A 24,791-nucleotide genomic window follows, 5' to 3' on the forward strand; every position below is an offset into this window, starting at 1 on the left:
CTTATATTTTTAATAGACTACCGTCGAAGATGCTGACTTTGCAAAAGCCTCGGGGATAACACGTTATCTCCACTATCATCAGTCATGCCCCTTGATCAGTGGGGAATGAAATAAAAGTTTGATAACCACTGGCTTAACAAGTTACCTACAGTCCAGAACACAGAATCTGTTGCAATATTCTGATGATCGGCGATGATATCGGCAAATGTTTGTTTTCCAAAGTAAGAATTTCACTTCACCATGCTTAGTAGCCTAATGAAACATAGGCCTATGGATTGATGCAGTAGCCTACCTTTGCAACATTATTAAATTAATCTGTCACCATATCCCTAGGCTACGTTTGCAAAGAGGAGAACATTTTAATTTGATTCACAATGAAACGTTACATTTCATTTACATGTTAACAATGAGTAGTTTTGGTAGTTCTTGGTGGCATTATTGCATCCCTTTTATGAATGCAAAATTGTTCCCTCGCGATTGGAAGCTCCTGTTTCGCATAGGCTATTTCAAAACATCGCAACGTAAAATGCCACAAAAAAGCTGTTTATGAATAGGTCTTAGTGAGTTAGGAGTCCTCTCGACTTGAGCTGTCCCAGACTTAGGTGCTACTTTTAGGTCTAAAATGCTTCGTGAATTACTTTTTGTGAAAAAATTAGGAGTCCTAAAGTTAGGAGTGACACGCCCATTATTTTTAGGAGTTGCTCCTAAATTCGCCAAACAAACAGCCTAGTAGCCCAATGAAACATACGGATTGATGTAGTATCTTTGTAACATTATTACATTATTCTGTTACTATGCCTACGTTTGAAAAAGAGAACATTTTAATTTGATTCACAATAATGTTACATTTAATGTACATGTTGACAATAATTAGCCTAGTTTTGGTTGTTGTTGGCGGCGTTATTGCATGTTAGTTATGCCTACAATGCAAAATTGCTTCCTCGCGACTGGAAGCTCCTGTAGCTGCATAGGATTTCAAAACCGCAGGTTTGTGAATAGGTCTGTGAGTAAGGAGTCCTCTTGACTTCTTTTAAACTGTCAGAGTTGGGAAGGTGGGATTTTTTGGGGGAAGGGCCGGATTAACTGGGCACAATTGTCTGATGGCCCCCCTTCCCCCCAGCCAACGTGAATCGGGTAGTTAGTTAATAGGCATATCGTGAAGATTTTTCCTGCCTTAGCGCATCTGTGAGGCCAAGCCTCACCAAGTAGCTCGTTTGTTTACAACTAACATTCCATTTAATTAAACTGCTTTATAGGCTATGCCAAAATAGTTTTCAACATTTTGAATATTAGTGTCGGGTGAATTGAAATGTTCTCAAAGTAGCCTTATGGCTGAAAGCTGCTTGAGACCCCCCCCCCGTCAAGCAATATAACCATACAAACGCGCTTCTTGCACTCATTGTTTCAAAGGAGTAATTTTGGCTTTGTCAGAACTGAAGAGCTGTGGACGGCACGGCACGGTATGCCCAATGAAAATAAATTAACGCAACGCAACACAACACAACACAGACCCCTTCTCTCGCGTCAGTCACTGACATGAACGAAACACAGAACCCGCTTTCTCTCACGGCAGTCACTGACAGTAACCTAGAATAAATGCATGGGGAAAAACACTTCCCCATGACAAAGACATCGTAAAACACTGGAAGTTAATATTTTGTCACTAGCCACATTCATCTGTCCTTTGTCAAATGTATTATGTTCCAAGTACCCTATGCGTAATTCTGCTTCATAAAGTTGAACAAATACATGTGCTTATTTCACAGAAAAATATAAATAGCCAGTCAGTGCAGAGTTGGTAAGTTATGGTAGGCCAACTTGCAGTGAACATACAAACAGGGGAAATAATTTCTCTTGCAGCTGAGTAGCCTCAGGTGCGCACGTGCCGAACATGCAAGCGCCAATGAATCGTGCTCTCACGACAATCGCGCCGTTAAACTTAAATAGGTTAACATCACTCTAAGTTCGCCTTCAAGCAAGGAAAACGATGATTTGAAGACATCTGTTGGAAGGGCAAGGGGTAGCAACAGGGCAACACAGAGACAGGTCCGATGACAGGGCTGTTATGAGAGTATTAAAATATGGGATATTCTACGGGAAAACGTTAAAACGGCAAGACAGCGGGGAAAGTTAAAATACGTGATAAACACGGAAACAGTTGGCATGCATTGTTTCGGTCCCCGTGCACAGGGATTATTTATCATACTATTAATCAAATATGATTATTTGTGAAATTGTGCAAACTGGCGCAACACATTTGAAAAGGAAGGACTGGTAGCATGCAAGCTCACTGGAAAGATTGATTTAAGAACGTTATCACAAAGTGTGTGGCTGTGGCGCGGGCAGAAGACAATTGGCAGGGGAGGGTCATGTATTTTTTAACAATTCTGTCGGAGGGTCATTGAACAATTTCTAGCAGGCAAGACAGGGTCATGCAACTTCCAACTGAAGCACTCAAAATTCCTCCGGTGGCCCCTTCAATAAATAACGATCAGTCCCTAGATTGCTGCTGGGCTATATGTCTTGGTTCTGTTAACAACTCATTGTCAAACGATAGCCTATCTGGCGGTTGCATCCATTACAAACTAACATGCAATGTGAACGTCTGGGATTGGGAGAGCACTAAATGCTCTACTGAATAAGCACGAAGTCAAACCTTTAAATGAAAAAACACTCTTTAATAATCCAAAAAAAATAAACCGCTAATGAAGTAAACTTGTGACCATCAAAAATCGTTTATCGCTCGTAACTCCGTGATACCAGGACGTAACAGGAAGGCATTTGGCTGAGCAACGGAGGTTAATATGCTCCATGTTTTGTCCAAATGATAACTGTCTATCATCGTTGCACTCGGAGAAAACCGGAATGTTTCATTCGTCCCGGTTGTAGGCCTACCTACTCAAAACGCAGATAGAACCTTATTATTCTAAGGTAGCGAAATAGCGTTCAGCATGATTCATGCCCAATTAATTCCCGTTAAAGTGTTCGCCTTTGTAGTTTGGTTTTCGCGGATAGCCTATGATAAAAGGCTTATGGCCAAATATGTGAAAACGTTAAAATACAGTAGGCGATAAACCCGGAAAAAGTTGACAGTGATTTTTTCATAATCACTTTGGAGGGTCATAGAAAAATGTATTGCTGGCGAGGGAGGGTCACGTCTTTTTGGACTAATGCTCCCAAAACTCCTCCGGTAGCCCCTTAAATAAATAACGAACAGTCCCTAATGAAGTAAACTTGTGACCATCAAAAATCGTTTATCGCCTGTAACTCCGTGATAACCTAACAGGAAGGCATTTGGCTGAGCAACGGAGGTTAATACTCTATATTTTGTCCAAATTATGTCTGTCTATCATCGTTGCACTTTCGGAGAAAACCAGAATGTTTCATTTGTCCCTGCGTCTACGGCTGCAAGCGGGATTCACTCGCAGTTAACCAAATATTTCTTTATTAGGGCAGGGCAGGCATATTTCTGGCTATTACATTATTTCTAAACCAGTCTGCTGAAGTCTGTAGTGAAGTCTGTGTAGGGTTTTCCAGGCTCCATTTCTTTTTACGAGACACCCTGCTCACTTGAGCCATCTACCGGTTGTTTGGGTTGTTACAGTGTCTCACTGGAAAAATACAAATTAAAGTCGCGTGATACCGCGTGATCCCACACGCGGACCGCGAGTGAAGCTGGCCAAGTCGAAGCACTGCCCACTGTAATGCAAATACTCGCTGACGTTGACAATATCGCTCTGATAAAGTGGCTCACACGCACACTAGTTCCGGTATTGCACGCAGTGATTCAATGCGCTGTAGCACGAAAGTTTTGTTTAAAGCATGACCTTTTTTGGACTCGGCGATGACGTACGACATGTCTGCCATCTAGTGGAGGTCGAACGAAATATAAATCGGCCGTTTTATTCAGTACCGCATCTTGTCGAGTAAACTCGACCGTGGCGCCTAGAGGGACTGTTCAAGAGAAATAGCGTACGGAAAAAGTGGTAAGCAGAATAATAATAAGAAGAAGTTGTTGCCTAGGAAGAACAGTACAGTGCATTTTTATGCACTGTAATAAAAGCTAATTATTACTATTATTGCTAAAATGCTAACAATGCTAATGATGCTAACTAGCTAGTGAGGACAAGGAAATACAGTGCATGAAAATGCAAAAACATGTGCAAGTGTATAAAAAAAAAGTTGTTTATATAGTCTTATAGTCTTAGTCTTATATATATAGGATACAGATTGCTTGAGGATAGAAGCTCCTCCTCAGTCTCTCTGTTCTGGTCTTGTAGCAGCAGAGATGTTTGCCTGACCTCAGTCTTTTGAAAAGTCTATGATCAGGATGTGAGGAGTCCTTTACAATACTTTGGGCCCTGGTACATAGTCTTTTCTTGTAGATCTCCTGCAGATGGCAACCAAAATGGCAACCACCTTGCAACCAAAATGATTACCCTAGCGACCAGCATAGTAACCACTTTATATAGCTAAGGAACCACTATGTTTACCTTAGCAACACCTTAGCAACCATCTCAAGTACCCTAGTAACAACCTAGCAACCACTTCCATAATGTCAACCTAGCAACCACCTTGATTACTGCAACCAACATGAATCCTCTAGCAACCAACATAGCAACCACTTTTTACAGCATAGTAACCACTATGATTACCCTAGCAACAATCTCAAGTACCCTAGCAACCAACAAAGCAATCACTTTTTATTGCAAATTGCATAGTTACCACTATGATTACCCTAGCAACACCCTAGCAACTATCTAAATTACCCTAGCAACCAGCATAGACTACATGCATAGACTACATATTCTACTTTGCATAAATGTATGTGACAGATAAGTAACTTCAACTTCAACTTCACCCATGCTTGACTGGAATTCTGGTCCCTATGGTCCCTTATTAATTCTGAGCTTGGAAAGTCAGCATTTTGCTATAATGCCCATACTAAAACTGTTGTGAAATAGAATCAGCAACATTTCAGATTAGGCTAGACCTTCTATTTAAAAAAGCAACAATAACGTATTATTCGTCGAAATTATTGGTAGAAAAGCGTGCTTTTCCTGATTTACTGGTGTATTTACATTTCACTACAAATGTGTACTATTTCATTGTGATTGTAAACCCGGCATCACTGAAAAGGAGGGCTACCCTCAATTAATTTCCGAGAATTAAATAAAACTTGACATAACACTGAAATGTGTGCAACAGTGGCTGCTGCAAGCCATTAAAACCTGTATTGTAATTGTACAGACATTGTTGTATAAACTATTCTGTAAATAAGCGTATGGAGACAAAGACCAAAATGCCTAACCACAGCTTGGTATATTCTTTACCAACCTCACTCTCACTTGTGCCATATTGCCAAAATATAGATAGATGTATAATAGTCATTTGTACAACGGTAATAAACTGCTACTTAGAATAGAATATATTATCTTTATTGTCATTCTACATGTACCGGTACAACGAAATTTGGAAGAAAAGTGCATTGTCTGGTTTTAGCAGCATTTAGATTGGCTTTGGCTTGGGGAGCCTTCCAAATTTAGAAAAATACTATAAAGCTATAAATGCAAGATACCCTTTAAAATGGGCTTACAATAACACAGAATTAACATCTTGGGAAGATATAGAAACCAAAATACCTTTTATAAGCAAATCTAAAATTGTTATTGTGACATAACAAAACTCTTGCATACACTGTTCAAATTAAATTAATGGCCATACTTGAATAAATGTTGAGTAAAAATAAGGAGTGGGAAAGAAAAGGGACCATTGATGGATCATTTTTTCAGATGGTGTTATGATGTCCTTTGAAGAGTTGAAAATTAATTTTGATCACACTATCTGTCTGTATTCTGTCTGTATCTACAGATCAGATCACATCTTACACTATTTCTTGGCAATGTTTACAGCACCCAGAATTAAACTTCATTCATAGTTTTCACTTCAAACTAGTGAAAACCGGCTTCGTTTCTACGTCTATCTAGTTCAGACCTAGGTAGCCTAGCCTACTGTCCAGATAACACGGTTAGAATGACATTTATTTTTCTTTATTACGTTTTGCATTTCACATTATCCATTCATTAAGTCAACATTGTCTTTCTAATCCCTGGAATAGATCAAAATACGACATCATTTTCAATTAGCAAGTGAATATAGAACTTCAAAAAGTTCACCACTTGTTTTTCCATTTTCAATTTCACTTCCAGAATAGAATAATGAATGAACGCAAAAGTACACGGACCACACACACATACAGTACATACATACCGGCACACATACATACTAGGGCTGTAATGCGTGTGTGTGTATACAGTATGTGTGTATGTAAATCTGAATGCTGTATTTGTATGGTTGCTGGAACACTGTAATTTCCCTATGGGGATGAATAAAGTATATCTATATCTCTATGTTCCTTGTGTGTAATCCAAATGTTAAGCTGAGAACTTGGTTGACCATGTCTTTCGCTTTATTTGAATAACTTTTATGTTTGTGTATTTGACCTATATACTGTATAGACACACTGTGAATGAAAAGATGTTCTCCCGAGTGTCAAAAAATCAGAAAATCAAAGAAATAACTTGCATTTTTGCCTTGTACATCTACAGTACATGCGTTGTCAACATGACCGTTACTATGGAAAGGGCGGAAGCAAACAATGTTCAACCAAAGGGAAATGTTTGTGACTTTGCCAACAAGGCAATTTGAGCAGGATCTCTGGGGAGTATTTCTAGAACTTGTTGAATTGGTGATACACCTGGCTTAGTTAACTCAGAGTAAGTGGCTTAATACACCTTGTGAAATGAAGCCAGGAGACTCTCCTATTAGCAGATTTACCACATACTTTTAGTTAAGTTGGCCTTGCTTGTCACTATAATCTATGTTATTGGAATACCCATGGACTGGCAGTGTTTACCATTACAGACTTTCCCATTCCTTTTTAACTTTGTTTGTATCCTCCTGATTTGGAATATAAAAACAAAAAAAAGCTTAAGGGGGATAAACAAAGTTCAAGAAAATGACAAAAATAGTCATTGTTTTATACATCTAAAACGGACGGAAGACCCTTCATTGTGTTTGTTTCTGTTGTATGTGTATTTTGTTTCTGTTTGGGTTGCACAGGCTCCATTGATGCTTGTCTCAAAACATTTGTAGAACAATATTCAAACTTTATTGCCATCTAGTGGTCATGGTTGTTGTCTCACTGAAAATGTCATTTTGCTGAAAATTATGTGCACAACATGATCATGACATTGAGGATCAAATGTGCATGATACAAGTGGTAGTTTTTCTGTGCTATTTGGAGTAAAATGGACAGGCCCATGAAGTGACCATTTTACTCTTTTTTTTCTCCCTCTACAGCTTTCTGGACAGAATTGATGCTGTAAGACAAAGTGACTACACTCCAACAGATCAAGTATGTGTCTCTTTTACATGTTTGTTGTCTAGTTCCACACAGAAAGAAATTCACTAAACAACCTGATATTACTACATCATCTCTTCATGAAGTTGTCTAGTTCACAAAGACAACTCACTGCTTCACCAGGATGCCCATATCATAATAAACCTTGCAAATCAACACATTTTTTATTTACTGAAATCTCATAAAATGCTTCCTAGACTCAAACGCTGTATTTGAGATGCTCTTTGAATGGGAATATAACACTGAATATCCAAAACAAGAAAAAGAAACACTTTTCAACTTTTAAAACTCTGACATGTTTCAGAATCAAGCTTTCATCATGTTTGACTTCCTGTGTCAGTGTTTTAAAGTTTTCAAATTACCAAGCCATGAAAATAAGGCTTTTTGACTATTTAAAAAGGGTGCCTAGGATTTTTCCTTTTTTGTATTGTCCAATCCCCGGCAGTCTTACTCCCCTGAATTGGAAATGCTACTACTAGGGTACATCACTGGTCAGTTGACAATTGACAAACCTTCCTATGTGCGTAGAGAAAGAAAAAGCCAACGGTAGAAAAAGAAGAGTAAACAGGGTAGAATTTTTTTTTGTTAATGAATATTGTTAATGTTGATTTGGGGATTTAACACATGGCAAAAATATGACATTACAGAGAAAATGTAAAACAAGTTCTTCCACATTGTGGATTTTAATTTTCATGGAGATGTGGGTTCAATGTTGGAGGTGCATAAATGACCTATAGGCTAATGCATGTAGCCTTGACCTGATGAATGATCAGTTCATTGTTCATTGACCTGATGAAGGATCCAATCATGACCCACTTTTAGTGTCATGGCAGAGATTGACAGATTTTCATTGAAAGTGTTTTTCTTGGGCTTCATGATACCATACACATTAATAAGCTTTCCAGGGCCTTTAGGAATCTCTCAGATGCTTTCTACTAACTGCGCTGAGTTACAAATTCTGAATCCGCCTTGATTATTCTACGTTGTCTTTTATTACTTTTATTACATTTTTACTACTTTTGCCTTAGTTTTTTTGCTTATTAATTATTCTTTATTTTTAAATGCTTTTACCTTGTGCATTTTATGTTTTCTTTTTATTATGATCATTATTATTATTTTTTACTTTTTAAACTATTCTTTGACTATTGCCCTTCTATGCTTTTATCAGCTATTCATGTTTGCTCTTGTTTATGTAAAGCACATTGAATGACCTCTGTGTACAAAATGCGCTATATAAATAAAGTTGACTTGACTTGACTTGACTTGACTTGACTTGACCTGACCTGAACAAAGGCTGGAACAAAGTTAATGTTTTAGAAAGCCAGCAGAAGATGAGAAGATAAAGGTAACGCTTTAGAATAACATGTGCTTATTAGGTATTAACAGTGCATAATAAGCAGTTAACAATTGTTGTTATCCTTTAATAACATTAACTAACTGTTAACATGCAGTGTGTAAGTGCTAATAAGCAGCCTTTTAAGTTACTTACAAGCATATTTGTTAACAGTTAACATGCAGCTTGTAAGTGTTAACAAGCAGCTTGTTAATGCTTGTTAATGGTGTATGAGACAGGCCCAAACATATCCTATTGTCAAATAATATCAACTATTGGTCAGTAATTTAGAGACTTGTTTCTTTAAGAAATCCAACACAGGAGTCAGGAGATAGAAATCAGGCAGTTGAGGAGAAAGATGAGTAAGTGGAGTAAGTTGTGACACTCATTGGCCCCTATTTTAGCCCTGGCGCATGGCGGAAAACAGGTTATTTTCTTGGCGTTTACTGTTTTTACATTGTGTACACAGTGAAGTTAGTTTCACTTTGCCAATGAGTTCAAATAATAGATGAGTGCAAATGCGTGTAGGCTAGGCGCCGACATTTGATAACAAAACTCCCCCCAATGTGGACTGGACACATACCGAAATTTGTTTAAGCTATTCGCCAGTGACCATGCGTTTTACTGTAGATCGCCAAAATATAGCCCCTAGACTATTTAGACAATATGTAAGGGATAATGTATTGTCCGCCAGTAATTATCAGTAAATAAGACCCGACAGGGAGAACAGAACCCTGACGCGCAGCGGAGGGGTTTTGCTTCGACCTGAAGGGACTTATTTTCTGATAATTACCGGCGGACAATACATTATCCCGCTTATTACACGGCTACTTGCCAAAACGAGAAAAGAAACCTAACACAATGAATCTTTAAAAATGATTTTGCTACCGTTTCGTGTCTTCCGCTGACACCGCTCAGGTGTTGCGTGGCAACGTCTTACTAGCTTACTTTCCCTTTCAATGAAATTCCATTGCAATAAGCGAACGGAATTCTTGCGGAGGGATATGAAAGACGTTAATCAACCCGTTGCCATTGACAGTGGTGATTATATACTTTGCTGGTGATTTATATAGATTTAACATAGGCCCGAACGTTGGGAAGGCCCATTCATGTGAATGGAACTTTCTGCAGCACTCTGAAGAGCCGTGTAATAATCAATGTTATTGGTGTTGTTAAGGTGGTGGTCATGAGGAGGTCATGATTGGATCATCCAGCAGGTCAGGGATCCAAAATGTCAAAATTAACCCAAAAATGGTTTACTGAATACAAAATCAAGCTTCTACAATGGTTATCTCATTTCCCTGATCTGAACGGCATATAAAACCAGTGGTGTGAGCTAAAAAGCACAATGCCCAAGAGAGGACCTAGGGATCTGAACAATCTGGGGAGAAAAGGTCTCAAACCCCCTGCTTTGCATTCTTCAACTTTATGGGACGTCATAGAGGCAGACTAAGAGCTGTTGTCTTTCAGTCGAGTTCAACCACCGTTTATCAATGGGAAGTCATCTTCAGGTGAATTCATTGATTTCAACCTCCAACAACTTTTCTTAGGTATTTTTTGCAGTCCCCCTATATAAATACACATTGAGAGAAAGTCATCCTCTCTTTCCTCTATAGCGATTCGAAAATCTTCAAATCAATGCTCAGAATGAAACTTCATACCAGCCGAGCAAGCTACTGCCCACAACAGCTGGATCTTACCATCAGTGGTACCAGTGAATACCAAACCCTACCAAAAAAGTATTTTTCGAGACTAAAAAGCCAAAGGATAAAAGGATAGCCAAAGGTGCCTGGCCTCATGTTTCAAGACCATCCTGGTCGTGGATTGCAAGATGGGTGTGTAGCCTGCCTCAGAGCGGATCACGACCTGGCGCTTCTCTGTCTGTCTGATCACCGCAGACACTGCGCAGTGACAGAACCTCCAATGCTGTTCTTGTGAGCTATGGTCTGCAAGTCTACGTCCGAGCATTCCTTCCTCCCTCATAGAATAATCACTGCTCTGGCAGAGAATGTGTACGTGGGGCAGTCCTGCCGGGCCCTCTATGCAGCAGCCCTCCTACAGGTTTTCTGTGGGGAGCTACTTCATCGGTCAGAAGCCTCAGTGTCAGCTGAAACTCTCACAGAGCTGTGGAAGACATTCGACCTCTCGCCTCACACCATCAAGGTCTCGGTGGTAATGCAGGGCCATGCACTGGGTTTCCTAATAGCCCAGTCCCAGCACCTGTGGCTCATCCTGTCCAACCTCCCTGACAGGGAGAAGATGCCTCTGCTCGACACTCCACTCTAGAGGTCTGCACTCCCGCGGTAGGTGGGTCCCGGCCTTAAAAGAGTCTGTGTGGGACAACTTTTTTGGAAAGCTCTTTGCGGGGGAGTGGGCGGGATGAGAGAGGTGGAATGGATTGGGTGCAGGACAAACTGATGATTCACTGCACTCCATAAAATTAAATATGTGCGTAAAATTAAATATGGAAATGATTAAAGTACTGTTCATAACTATAGTTCAGCTGGATGTTCTGTTAGGCAGCATTAAAAAACGGAGTTTAAGCATAACTGACGGATAGCAGGCCTATAGCCTATATTGTCGTTTACGTGGGTTCAATTTGTTCCTGCTGCTCATTGTCAAAACTCAAAAATCGAAAGCATGACAGAGGAAGAGGGCACCAGACTAAGCCTACTTCAGTTGTTAGCCTAAATTCAGAACCAAGAAACTGACATCTGGAGTCTTTCTCAGGTGTGTGTGCTCCTTTCGTGAGACAGAAAGAAAAACTGAATAGGCTATCCCTCCTGCATGCGGGCGGGAGCGGGACTAAAAATGACACATTAATGCTGTTGGATTCTCTGGTTGTTGCATTGTGTTTTAGTTCTAATGTCTGTATTGAAGATGGTCAATAAAGCTTGACGGCGGGATCAGGATCGGCGATTAGATGATGATTTATTGTAGATGGTACAACAATGAATAACAGAACACAGGCTCAAACAGTAAAACTGGGCTAACAGTTGTGGTTGTTATTAGAAGCGGCTGCTGAGCCTTCCGACAGAAGATGCTCCTCGGGTCGCTTCCTCAATCCGTCTCCGTGTCAAAACCTAAGACAAAGCCTGTTATACTAAAACATACAAACGTCAATCATGCCAACGTGGCAGGTGCCAACCAGTGTACAAAACCCGGCCCTGGCCAGATGGAGATACTAGCCTGAATAGGCAGACATGCTGTCTCCTTCGGCCCATGTTATCACCGATGTTCCTCGGATGTTCCTAAACATCGGCCTGTATGACCTTCCTGCTGGTACACAGGCCTAAGGCACAGTTATGTACAATAATATGGACCTCTCCCTGTTGTATACTACACACAGATGTAACATATGAACACATCAGAATACAGTAAGAATACCCCAGAATTCTACAGTCCCCCCTCTTGATCAATCAAAAAACTGATTTTTTATAGATCAAACAATCGCAAACAGAGTCTGATGTGTCCTAACAAAAAATAGAAAAATAATAAAACCAAGCATTACTTCTCAGGCACTTTAAGAAAAAAAAGAAGTGCAGGCACCTTGAAAGAAAACTTAAAAACTGATTATGTTGCTGATGAATATCTCACATTCTAAGAGTTAAAAGAAAAGGAAAACAAAGTCTTTTGGAAGTTCAGGAAACCGGCCGGCAACAGTTCAGTTCAAAGGCAAAGTCTCTGTCCCAGATGTTGTCTGTGGCTCCCAGCAACCTCATAGGTACATGTGGAGTGAAAAGAAAGAGCAGTATCAGTTGAAGGATAGTCATGAAAACAACAGTATATATATAATAATCTATTATAGGGGTGTAGCATCCTCCCAATCCTGGTCCCCCAGTGAGTCCCTGGTTAACCCGTTGCTGCGTGTTCAGCTCCCTTACGGGTGTCCCCAGGAACCCACCTTTAGAACCAGGACTACAGGATTACTCCCCCCTCTTGATCTATCTAATTGTAATCATTCTCAAAAATCGGCAATTGTAATTGTATCCTCAGATTAAACATTTCATATATCAGTAATCACACATATTTAATCATCAAAATCAATTATAAGACTGATCTAAGTCTATCATTTTTCATAACATGAGTTTGTGTCAAGAAGAGTCCACTACCACAGCACTCTGAGCATGCTCGGGTTCTCAAAGAAAGATTCTACTCTCGGATCCCTAACCTTTCATTTCTCCTGACGTAATAAATTCCCTGTCAAAATGAAAGTCTCCCGTGAATCTTCCCCCCTCTAGTTCACACCTCACCCCTAAAAGAAGATCGGCGGAAACTCCGATAGAATTCGTACCCTACCCAAGCCGTCATGTTTCAGGCGGTTCTATTAGTTTGCCATGGCTCGCATGTATCCACTTTTCTCTCACCATGGACCTTCACTGCCGACTATGTTATGGCAATCCACATCGGGGAATGATGTCTTTCACGAGGACTTTGGCAGTGTGTAGTGCAGTTCCAGATCATGCGGGGAATGCCTCAATCCACCTGGAGAACTTGCACAGGACAACCAGAACATCTCGGTAGCCTTTGCACTTGGGAAGAGTGATGTAATCTATCTGGAGAACTCTGAATAGTCCTGGTGGAGCTGGTGTCTTCAACATTGGCAACTTAACCTTCTTGTCGTGATTGTTTTGCCGACAGGTGACACACCACTTGACGATGTCTGTGGCCGTTGCTGTGAACTTCGGTGACCACCAGACCTGTATGAATCTGTTCCTTATCTTCTCCACTCCCACGTGTCCAAGCGAATGAATTTGCGCCGTCAGATATGGTAGAAGACTTTCTGGAGCCACTGTTAGGTGTTCCAAACCTCCACAAGTTGTCATCATGGAGCTTTGCGCATTTTCAATCCAAATCCATTTTTCTTTCGGCTTGAGCTGTTCTGCATGTCTATGATGTTGGCCAAACTTTCCCGTTTTCCCTCTTCAGATGTTTCCTTGACTTTCTTTGTCCTCTCATCATGCATTTTCGTTGTCATTTTCAAAAAAATGTTCCTGTTACCGTTAGATCCGTCCGTGTTTCCATTTCGTGTCCATTCTCATTAATTCGTTTAGATTTATCTCCTCCCTCTCTTTTTCTTGCGGCTGTTCTTGACACGCATCCGCCAATGCATTGCCTCTTGCTTCAATGGTGTCTTGCCTTGTATGTGCCTTTACTTTGATCACTGCCAGTTCCTTTGGCAGCTGCATTTGCATCAACAATTCTGCCACAATCTGTCCGTTCTTGATGGGACATTGTTTCACACATGGAGGTGGTTTTCCAGTCAGTCTGACAGGTTCCATTTCCAACAGTCCACAGTCATTCCTTCCCTTAGCCCATGCAGGATGTTCCAGAAGATCCTCTCTTTTTTAGCCTTCTCAGGTTCCACAAGACTTCTCCATCTCCTTCTCCAATGGCTATGGTGACTGGGGCTGTCTGCTTCAGACTGAATTTTTCTCCAGTTGGTCCACCAGCTGTCTTGATGGCCTGACAGAGGTTTTTTTGTTTCTTCAATAGGTCGGATGAAAAAGACTTTAAGTTCAGCACCAGTATCAATCAAGAATTCAATTTTGATGTGTTCTTCAAGCAAGGCAGTAGCATAGAGGGTGTTGTCAGTTTTAGCTGGTTGGTAAAAGCACAGACGCCATCGGTCGGTGGCTAGCTACTGTGCACTGGGGCATATGAGTGCCTCGTCAGCTGACTCATCCCAGGCATCCCAGTCCTCCATCGCTGGCCTGGTTTTCTTTGTCTTTGGCCTTGTTGCGGAGCAGTGGCTCCCTGGGCAGCATTGGATGTAGATGCCCCATCATTCACTGGTGCAGGTGGGGGTGAGGGAGGTGGGGGTGGGTGAGGTAAAGAGTTGACAGGTGGGGGTGGGGGGGGTGGTGGTGGTGGTGGGGTAGGGGAAAGAGTTGACAGGTGGGGTGAGGTGGGTAAGGGCTTGTAGCCAGTGGCATTGGTAACAACAATGGGGGGGAGGAGGAGGTACTGAAGCTATGGCTAGTGGCTGTGGATAGCCATACTGGAGTGGAGCAGTTTGATGATTGTTGGTTGCAGACGTTGTTCCTTGTCTTTGTGGATTGTAGAAAGCAGTGGCTGTTGATGGGGCCAGAATGATTTGTTTTGTGTCACCTGCTCGTCAGGTGGGGTGCTGTTTCTTGGCCCATCTGACCAATGAAGCTGTCTTTATCAATGTCCACTGCACTTCTAGATGTCTCCACCATGGCATATGGCGCTGTTGAGTCCAAGTCAGGCAGAGTCGGATTGAGGCGGGTGCTTGGTTGCCTGTTGCGACCATGGTTGCGACCCCGGCCCCACTAGGTGCCGGTGTGTATGGGAGGAGTTGGCTCCTCCCGTTGAGTGGGCCTCTGAGACTACTCCTCTTCGCCTCACTCCACTCTGTTCTGGCAACACATCCGCTTCCATGAGTTGTTCCTCCAAATCACGTCTCTCAGTCTCATGTCTGCAAATCCTGTCTCGGATCTCTAATTCCAACTTTTTTTCCTCAAATTTGCCCAATTGTAATTTCACTGCCATCCAATCTGACACATAGTCTTGTATCTCAGCTAAGGCCTGTAACTTAGTTTTCCTACCAAGAACCATATCTGGATTATTGCTAATATTAAATATTAAATTGTACTATGTGTTTCGTGCAGTGGCATTGATCCTTTTAAATATATTTTTTTATATTTTCCCGTGATGTGGTAGTGATATAGTGACAACTTTGCACTTTGAAAATTTGGTTAGTAATTTGTTCGCCTCTCAATTGTTCACAAGTTGTCTATCTCTTATTTTATTTTAATTTTTTTCCACACTCACACTCACACACACACGCTCCCACCAGGGAAAAGGAAACACTCTCTCTCTATCTCTCTCGCTCCGTAACCTGACACTTGGTAAGTTATTTTACTCACAGCATGATGCCACAACAATAAATTTCACCAGTGTCAGTTCCACTTAACTCAGACTGTTTCTTTTCTCCCAAAACGGCTGGACAATGATACAAATGAATGTCTCACTCACACTTTTAACGATCTTTCGTTAAATTCCCAGTTGACCAAGTCAACAAAAAAACATAGGTGGAAACCCTATCCCACTTTTCAAATACTGCACAACCAAAACACCCCACTCTGGTGATTTCGTCTCCTTTCCGTATCACTGTAGCACTAAGTTTAGTCCTAGGCCATTAAACTAAACAAAGACCGTTGAGAAACAACCACACAGTTCACTCAGCAAAATAATGACTCCTGTTTTCTCATTGGCACATGCACAGCATTTATCTCATAAAACTCACACAGCTTAACATGTAATGGCAGTACAGAAAAAAAAAAAGATTTAATCCCCAAGCTTGTCCCGTATGTTAATCGATTACTTCTTTTAATTCGTTCACGAATCTATCCAATTACCCAAAATATGTGTACACTTTGACCTTTTACTTTTTTCCAGAAAACTTCTTATATCAAATGACATCTAGAGCTCATCAATCATTGATATAGGTACGTTACTTGTCAAAACACTTAATGACACAAACTTCAATACTCTCATTAATGTGCAGCTTTTAATTTCTAATTTATCTAATAAATTAGCTTTACTTTGGTTCTTTTTCCCGCATAAAGGAGTAAAGATTTTTTGCTTTCACCTGGTCAGAATGTCTTCACTGCATGCAGGGTGCGCAGTGCAGCAGTGAAGGTGCCAAGATGGACTCTTCTTACAGATGTTCAAAATCCAAAATCTGCCCCCGAAGTCTCTTTGAACCCGTTGGATGTTCTCGTCTTGCCTCTCCTCTTGCGGTCGGTCCGCGATAACCAAATGTTGTCGCTCTTTCTTCTCCTTTTGCGAGAAGGGTCGCGGCACCAAATGTTGGATTCTCTGGTTGTTGCGTTGTGTTTTAGTTCTAATGTCTGTATTGAAGATGGTCAATAAAGCTTGACGGCGGGATCAGGATAGGCGATTAGATGATGATTTATTGTAGATGGTACAACAATGAATAACAGAACACAGGCTAAGTCTCAAACAGTAAAACTGGGCAGAGTCTAACAGTTGTGGTTGTTATTAGAAGCAGCTGCTGAGCCTTCCGACAGAAGATGCTCCTCGGGTCGCTTCCTCAATCTGTCTCCGTGTCAAAACCTAAGACAAAGCCTGTTATACTAAAACATACAAACGTCAATCATGCCAACGTGGCAGGTGCCAACCAGTGTACAAAACCCGGCCCTGGCCAGATGGAGATACTAGCCTGAATAGGCAGACATGCGGTCTCCCTCGGCCCAAGTTATCACCGATGTTCCTCGGATGTTCCTAAACATCGGCCTGTATGACCTTCCTGCTGGTACACAGGCCTAAGGCACAGTTATGTACAATAATATGGACCTCTCCCTGTTGTATACTACACACAGATGTAACATATGAACACATCAGAATACAGTAAGAATACCCCAGAATTCTACAATGCGGGAGCGGGACAGAATATTATGGGAGCGGGTGGGAGCGGGAATGAAAAATCAGTACCGCGCAGACCTCTACTCCAGTCTCCTGAGAAAAAAGTCTCTGTGCTCCAAGAGCGCTTTGAGGTGTCTCCATTCGCTCACCCCTAGCCGGCACCCACTGCACAGCCAGCCATGAGCATGACGCGCAGAACCCACACCAGCGGTTGGCGCACAAGTTGGAATCCACACCGGCTCCACCTCGCTCCGAGTTTCTGTTCCCTCCCCCACCCCAGCACCTGGACCCCAAGGACAGACCCATGGTGGAAGAAGATGGCGCTCACATTTTCACCCACAGGTTCTCAGTTCCATTCCTGACCTGTCTGATTGTGTAGGTCCCCCCTGGGTGTGCCTCCACCCAAACGTTTGAGAGCCCAATCCACATGCAGTGTGGCTGCCTCCTGGGCAGCCTGGAAGGGCGTTATTATATGTTTAAGTGCAAGCTGGACTTCAGCAACACTTCTGGGCCTGGCCAGCACATCAGTTGCTTGTGCAGGTGCTGTAGGCCCCTTCTCCCTCCTTTGTAAATAAACCTAGATTGTTTATGTGTTTTTGGGAAAAGGGACCTGTGTTGTTTTTGTTTGATTATAAAAAATATCCAGCATTTTATATTTTATCTATTTTTATTTGTATAACCAATTCATATTCTGAAAGATGAATCTTTTATACAAATAAATTGCCAAATGATATTTTTCTATAGTTAATACATGTTCAACTACATACTCAACTTCACCAGGGGTGCCAATAAATGTAGAGGGATATGTATGAAACATTATGGTTGGACATGAAAAATGATGTTCACAATTCATTCATGTTTTTTTTATTAGTTTGATAATGTAATATGACAACTCAACATGACAAGCTAATATGACAAGCCATTCTGTGTGATGAGGCAAATTGTCACATGTAAAATATCTGAAGATGATGGCTTAGACACGGCTTTGACTAGGTTGACTGTGTTCATTTAAAAAATTCACTGTTTTTCAAATTAAAGGCGCTCTAAGTGATGCTAGGTAACGTCACTTCTGTTGACGTTCAAACAAAACAGCTCGCTTCCTCCCCCTCCCTCCCGTGCAAATGAAACTCTCCTAAACATGCATCTCGTTGGTGATTTGCTGGAACTGTTTGTTATGTTTTTATGGGCAATGTTTGCCCAAGTTGTTTTGTGGCTGTTTTTGGAGCCTGGGTTGTCCACAGAGATTGCATTTTTTTTAGTGTATTCAGGACAGGCAGCTAGCGGTTGGTGAGGTGATGTTTGCTATAAGTGACAAATGTTTTAGCCTAAAAAACGTATGACATCTCTTAGAGCACCTTTAACTATAGTATGACATTATCTCCTTGAGACCAATGTAAATTGCGCTGGACTTCAAAGTGATAGCATCTCTAGGTAACCACCCCATCATGACTGTCTGGGGCCGTATTTATGAAGCATTTTATCTTTCTACTAGGAGTACTCCTAAATCACACTAAAAGTTTTTAGCTAGGAGTTTTCTCTTAAAACCTATTCACAAAACCCATCAGACCTACTCTTAGTAAGGAAAAATGACAACTCCTAAGATAAGAGAAGAGCTCCGTTGTTATGGCTGAAGTCATTACTCATGCACAAGCTTGCTTGAAGTGACCACCTTGATTGGCTGATGATTATAACGCAGGAATGATGCCAAAAACCTCCCCTACGATGATGAGTCAAAGTAAATTATATCCAGTCTAGCCAAAGCAAATGTGTCGTGCAGATGCATTTTAAAAAGTGTTAGGGAGTTACAGTATTGTATCAATGGTAGTGATTACCATTAGGCTACTATTTCATTTGTAGCCTGTCACCTTTATTCTTGTCCATTATAGTATTCATTTTAATGCATGCATGCCTGCATCACCAGCACAGACATGTCATCAATCAATCAATCACTGAGGTCACTGCAAACAAGTTTGTGCATGAGAATTTACATCAGCCATAACAATGGAGTCTTGCTTTTATCTTTGTCTCAGCTTTGTGAATAGCTTATAGCTAACTTAACTGTAATTTACAATGCTTTGTGGATATACTGTAGGCCCTGGATTCCACTTGCCATGTTTCAAATGTTTTATTTGATTAAATATATATATTTTCTGGATCTGGACAATTCCAGATTTGTTCACTTTTTTTTGTGTGTTTTTATGCAACTGTTAGCAATTTTGAGGACTGTTATAAGAGTTGCATCATTGCAAGTCAAAAAAGTAACAAAAAAAATACATTTACAGCACCTTTGATTGATACCTTTCTGTTTTTTCACTTTTACTTTAAGGATTTGCTACGTTGCAGAGTGTTGACTTCAGGTATTTTTGAAACACGTTTCCAAGTTGACAAAGTAAACTTTCAGTAAGTCCTCATGTATTTTTCTACTTCTTTCCAGCCAGCCATGGCTTCATCATCTCTGAACTCAGATAGCTATGAATGACCATCACAAACCACCAGATAATTAATTTTGAAAATACAATTTCACACTACTGAATATAAAACTTCTGCAAATTCAAGAAAGACATACAGAGACGAAAACACAGATACAATGTGCTTAGAGTGTTTGACTGTTTGTATAAATGCAGATTTTAATCTGTATGTCTCTTCTACAGTATGTTTGATGTGGGTGGTCAGAGAGATGAAAGGAGAAAATGGATCCAGTGCTTTAATGGTGAGATTAATGCTGACATGCATATAAATTTATATAATTTAAAGCTGCAGTTGGCAAGATGTTTTTTATCATATTCACTGAAACCGACACTATGCTCCGACAGAACAACATAAATCAAAAAGAAAAAAACCCCCACACTTCCACCTCCACCTAGAGCATGTTATTTGTTTTGCAAAAATCCACAGCTCCCGGTTTTTCTGGTCCAATTAGAGCAGGGCTGTGTGAGATATGACTGTTAATCACAGTCTGGTGCAGTCTGGTGCGCACTGACGAGCACAAACTCGATGAGCGGGTGCTCTGTGGTAGTGGGGGAGGGGCATGAGAGTTGTAAACATTAAAAATGTTGGTTAAGTCCCCTCAATCTGTCAGACTTGCCAACTGCAGCTTTAACATTGGAAGGCTGAATACCGTTGTCGGTAACACTCCATAATAAGGTGCCATAATAAATAGCAAACTAGTAATTACCTAACCCTTTGTTAATATTTGTTAATTGTTACTAAAATATCTATTTGTCACAAGTTAATAGTTTTTTCATCATTAATTAAATATTAGTTGTTTGCATAAAATCTGGATGTTAATGTTTTAACAAATCTATTAACTAATATTTTATTATTATTTGTTAATAGCTAAATAAATGTCTTTTTGGCACTAATTAACAGTTATTTCTTAAATGTTAAATGTTTATTTACAAACCATATGTTAATATAAAAATTAATGACATATTATTTATCTATTTGTTATTAAACTGTGCTTCTGCCTATCCCATTATGAACCACTCCTCATAGGACCCTTACAATAAAGTTGGTTGCTTAGTAATATATAGCTATCAGTGTGGGGCCCCTTATAATAAAGTTGGTTAGGTAAGGGATAATGGCCGCTGAGGTGTTCTGTAATACGGAATTAATGGACGAGGGCGAGGGGCAAAAAACTCCCCGACGCTCAGCGGAGATTAGATTAGACAGATTATAATATTATATCTACACAGATTAGTAATATACACAGACAGACCAAGCTAATGCATGAACAATGTTGACACAGTAGCTTATATCTCACAGTCTGAAAATCCTAGTACATCCGCACAGGTGAGGTCTAGATTTGGTCGCATTCTCAAGCCAGTTGACAGACTGATTCAAACTATGTCAAGACAAGATATTGTTCACACACATCTATGCAGGCTATCTGCAGGTCGGTGTTTCAGGTTTTTCATGATTAGACATGTTGAGGTCATACACACATTTAGTAACATGGTTATGTGGTCCAAGCTTTTCTGATTAGCTTTATGGAGAATTTATGGAATTTATGGTTTATGGCTCTATGGTCTTGTGGGGTGTATAGGGCACCCTACTGCCATTGGTTGGTTGTGGGAGAGTTTGTGCACCTCTTCTTACACTTCATCCTTATTGGATACCTTTGTGATTGGCTGTCCTGTAATTGGTGATCCTCTGTCTAGTGTTTGAAAGTAGTGTACTTTTTGCCTTTGGAAGTACTATTTGGTTGCTGCTTGAATTTGGTGAAATTCAGGGGAGGTGGGTGTAACAGAGTTAGTAGTTTCGTGTTTGTATGTGATTTTCGCCGTAATTAAGCAGCTTTATTGAGATTGGTGTTTTGGAGCCCCCTTTGGAGAAACGGTATACTGCAGCTCTGCTGCGTTTTGTCCTTGTATTATTGCCGTACCCGATCAGAAGTGGTATGCTTTGCATTGGGTAGGTTGACTGTACAAAGCACTCCCCACTTTGTTTTAAATTTGTAACTGTAAAATGTGGTTTAAGTTGAAAACTTCGATAAATCGCCTGTATTATATTACTTTACATGTATTGTTAGGATTTGGGTGCAATTCTAGCAACTTAGAGAAAGGTTATTAATGTTTTCATTATGACCACGAGTTCATACACATTGAGTCTTACGTGACTAGCTGTAAACTCCGCTAGAAACTTTCCATGCATTCAGTGTAGTTTAGTTTAGAGTGCATGGAAAGTGCAATTCAGTCTAGCAGGAAATGAATGTACATTTAGTTTAGCATTATGTTTATCCATTACCTCCGCGTAATATAGCCCAGTCAACTACTTATTTTTATTTGGCTTGTGCAGATGCTGTTTTATGTATGCCAGTGCCTGAAGGCATGTTTTGTTTTAACTTTTCCTAAAGGAATAAATGTGATAAGCCAGTTTTGGTCTCAGTCCCTTCACCGTCTGACTAATATAAGTATACTATAAGTATATATACTCTTTTGATCCCGTGAGGGAAATTTGGTCTCTGCATTTATCCCAGTTAGTGAAACACACTCAGTACACAGTGAACACACAGTGAGGTGAAGCACACACTAATCCCGGCGCAGTGAGCTGCCTGCAACAACAGCGGTGCTCGGGGAGCAGTCAGGGGTTAGGTGCCTTGCTCAAGGGCACTTCAGCCGTGCCTACTGGTCGGGGTTCGAACCAGCAACCCTCCGGTTACAAGTCCGAAGTGCTAACCAGTATGCCATGGCTGCCCCATAATAATAATAATTAAGCTTAACCAACTTTATTATAAGGGTCCCCTACTGATAGTTATATAATGCTCAAAAAAATTAAGGGAACACTTCAATCATACACTGGATCGGTATTCTGACTGTTTGGTTCTGAGCACAAGTAAAACTTTTGAGGAGAGTGTTTTATTTTGCAAGAACTGTCAGACATTCTGTGAATGTAGTTTGAGAATGGAGAAAAGGGTGGAAGGTTTCAAAAAATGTGAAAAATTGTGGAAAACTGTAAGTGTTCCCTTAATTTTTTGAGCAGTATATATTACTAATATATGAATTAAGCTTAACCAACTTTATTATAAAGGGCCCCACGCTGACAGCTATATACTACTGATATATTAATTAAGCTTAACCAACTTTATTGTAAGAGAGTGGGGAGTGGTTCATATTAGGATAGGCAGAAACACAGTTTAATAACAATTAGTTAAATAATAATATGTCATTAACTTTTCTATTAACATATAGTTTGTAAATAAACATTTAACATTTAAATGATGTAAGAAATAACTGTTAATTAGTGCCAAAAAGACATTAATACAATATTAGTTAATAGATTTGTTAAAAATATTAACTTGTGACAAATAGATATTTTAGTAACAATTAACAAATATTAACAAAGGGTTAGGTAATTACTAATTTGCTATTTATTATGACACCTTATTATGGAGTGTTACCCTGTTGTCTTTTTAAAAATGTTATTTTTTCCCTTTGTGTCTTTTCTACATAATGTTTGTGTGAGCAGTGCACCCAAACAAATATGCACTATTTAAATATTTTGCACTATGTGTTTGTCATGCGTTTTCAGACGTTACAGCCATCATCTTTGTAGTTGCAAGTAGCAGCTATAACATGGTCATAAGGGAAGACAACACAACAAACAGACTACGGGAAGCACTGGATCTATTCCGGAGTATCTGGAATAACAGGTATACAACAATAAGTATTGGTCTATTTTTTTCTATTTTAATTTAATCTATATGAATTCTTTTGATTTGATTGTTGCCGTTTTTAACATGTCATGGCTGTTCAGTTAACAGAAATACAATGAAGTTATGCATTGACTCTCCACTGCTTTATAATTTTCAACTCTGAATTTCTTTCAGATGGTTACGAACAATATCAGTCATATTATTTCTAAACAAACAGGACATGTTGGCTGAAAAAGTATTGGCAGGAAAATCCAAAATTGAAGACTACTTTCCTGAGTATGCTCGCTACACCATACCAAATGAAGGTATTGTGTTAACAGTCAAAAACCACACAGGAATACCTGTGATTATTCCATCATGATAGACATGGCTTATTATTATTATTAGCAGTATGCCCAGTGATTCTGGGATCCTTTAAAATGCTGAACTGAACTCGAACATTATCCAACCCCTTTGACCCTTGAAGTAATTGAGTCATTTGTAGCCTAATGCAATGATAAAAAGGACATTAAGTCCAGCTTTGGTTTGCTGTGTACTTGGGAGCATTATTTTGTTGGAAAATCACAAATCTCGGGCCACTTCAGAAGACTGAACCCCCCCAAAAAAGGACTGGAGTACACGATTGGTTAAACCGAGCTTTACTGGTGCTGGTGACTAACGTTTTGACACATAACGTCTTCATCAGAGTCAAACAGGTTTAAAAAGAATAAAAACAGGTTTGACTTTAATGAAGACGCTATCGCATGGGTCGGGAACCTGGGGCTCGCGAGCCACCAGTGGCTCTTTTGCTGCATGGCTGGGGCTCTCGGACGAAATGGGTTGGCGAAAGATGAACAAAACAAAAAAATGACAAGGCTTTGTGGCAAATATGTAGGTCTAACTGAGTAATTTAATATATCTTTCCACCTCACTTGACTCTGTAACCGTAGCTTGCACAATATTGTTACATTCGTGGTTCATTGCCATGTCAATATCAAACAAAATCACAGAGTTCCCTCCATTTCGGTCAACGAGAACAATGTTTTTGTTGATGTGTGCGCTTGCTGTAGTAAAATGTCAAAAAGGAAACATCAGCGAATGAGTTTGCGAGCTGAAATGGGAAAGTTTCCATCCAAAGACTGATTCTGAAAACGTGAAATGAACTGCCCGTTATATCGCACACTGCAACGTGTTAGTATTGCTGTGCTAACGTATAAAGGCAAACCTGCGCTCACGTTTAAGGGCAATTCCGCACAAAACTGTACTTAGTTGGCATTATGGATATGACAGTTTTGCGTAGAATTGCCCTTAAAACAGAGACAAAACAGAGTTAGATTTATTTTAATCTGTTGGGTAGGAACTGTGTATCTTCTACCTGAAGGTAGAAGCACAAACTCCCATTCCAGGGAAGATCTGCACACACATTCACACACACACACACACACACACACACACACACACACACACACACACACATGCATACACAC

The 24,791-nt window shown here is 40.2% G+C and overlaps 1 protein-coding gene across 7 annotated transcripts in view; it reads left to right on the forward strand.

Annotated features, from left to right (window-relative positions):
- LOC125296376 (guanine nucleotide-binding protein G(olf) subunit alpha) overlaps positions 1-24,791 on the forward strand; it is a 174,202-nt gene that overhangs the window by 143,686 nt on the left and 5,725 nt on the right. For all 7 annotated transcript variants that reach the window (XM_048246263.1, XM_048246288.1, XM_048246280.1 and 4 more), the window contains 5 exons: positions 7,363-7,417; positions 19,498-19,571; positions 19,823-19,881; positions 23,202-23,322; positions 23,500-23,630. In XM_048246263.1, the coding sequence (XP_048102220.1) occupies positions 7,363-7,417; positions 19,498-19,571; positions 19,823-19,881; positions 23,202-23,322; positions 23,500-23,630 (440 nt within the window). The remainder of the gene's footprint in view (positions 1-7,362; positions 7,418-19,497; positions 19,572-19,822; positions 19,882-23,201; positions 23,323-23,499; positions 23,631-24,791) is intronic.

Source organism: Alosa alosa, chromosome 1 (genome assembly GCF_017589495.1).
Source record: "Alosa alosa isolate M-15738 ecotype Scorff River chromosome 1, AALO_Geno_1.1, whole genome shotgun sequence".
Classification (NCBI taxonomy): Eukaryota; Metazoa; Chordata; class Actinopteri; order Clupeiformes; family Clupeidae; genus Alosa; species Alosa alosa.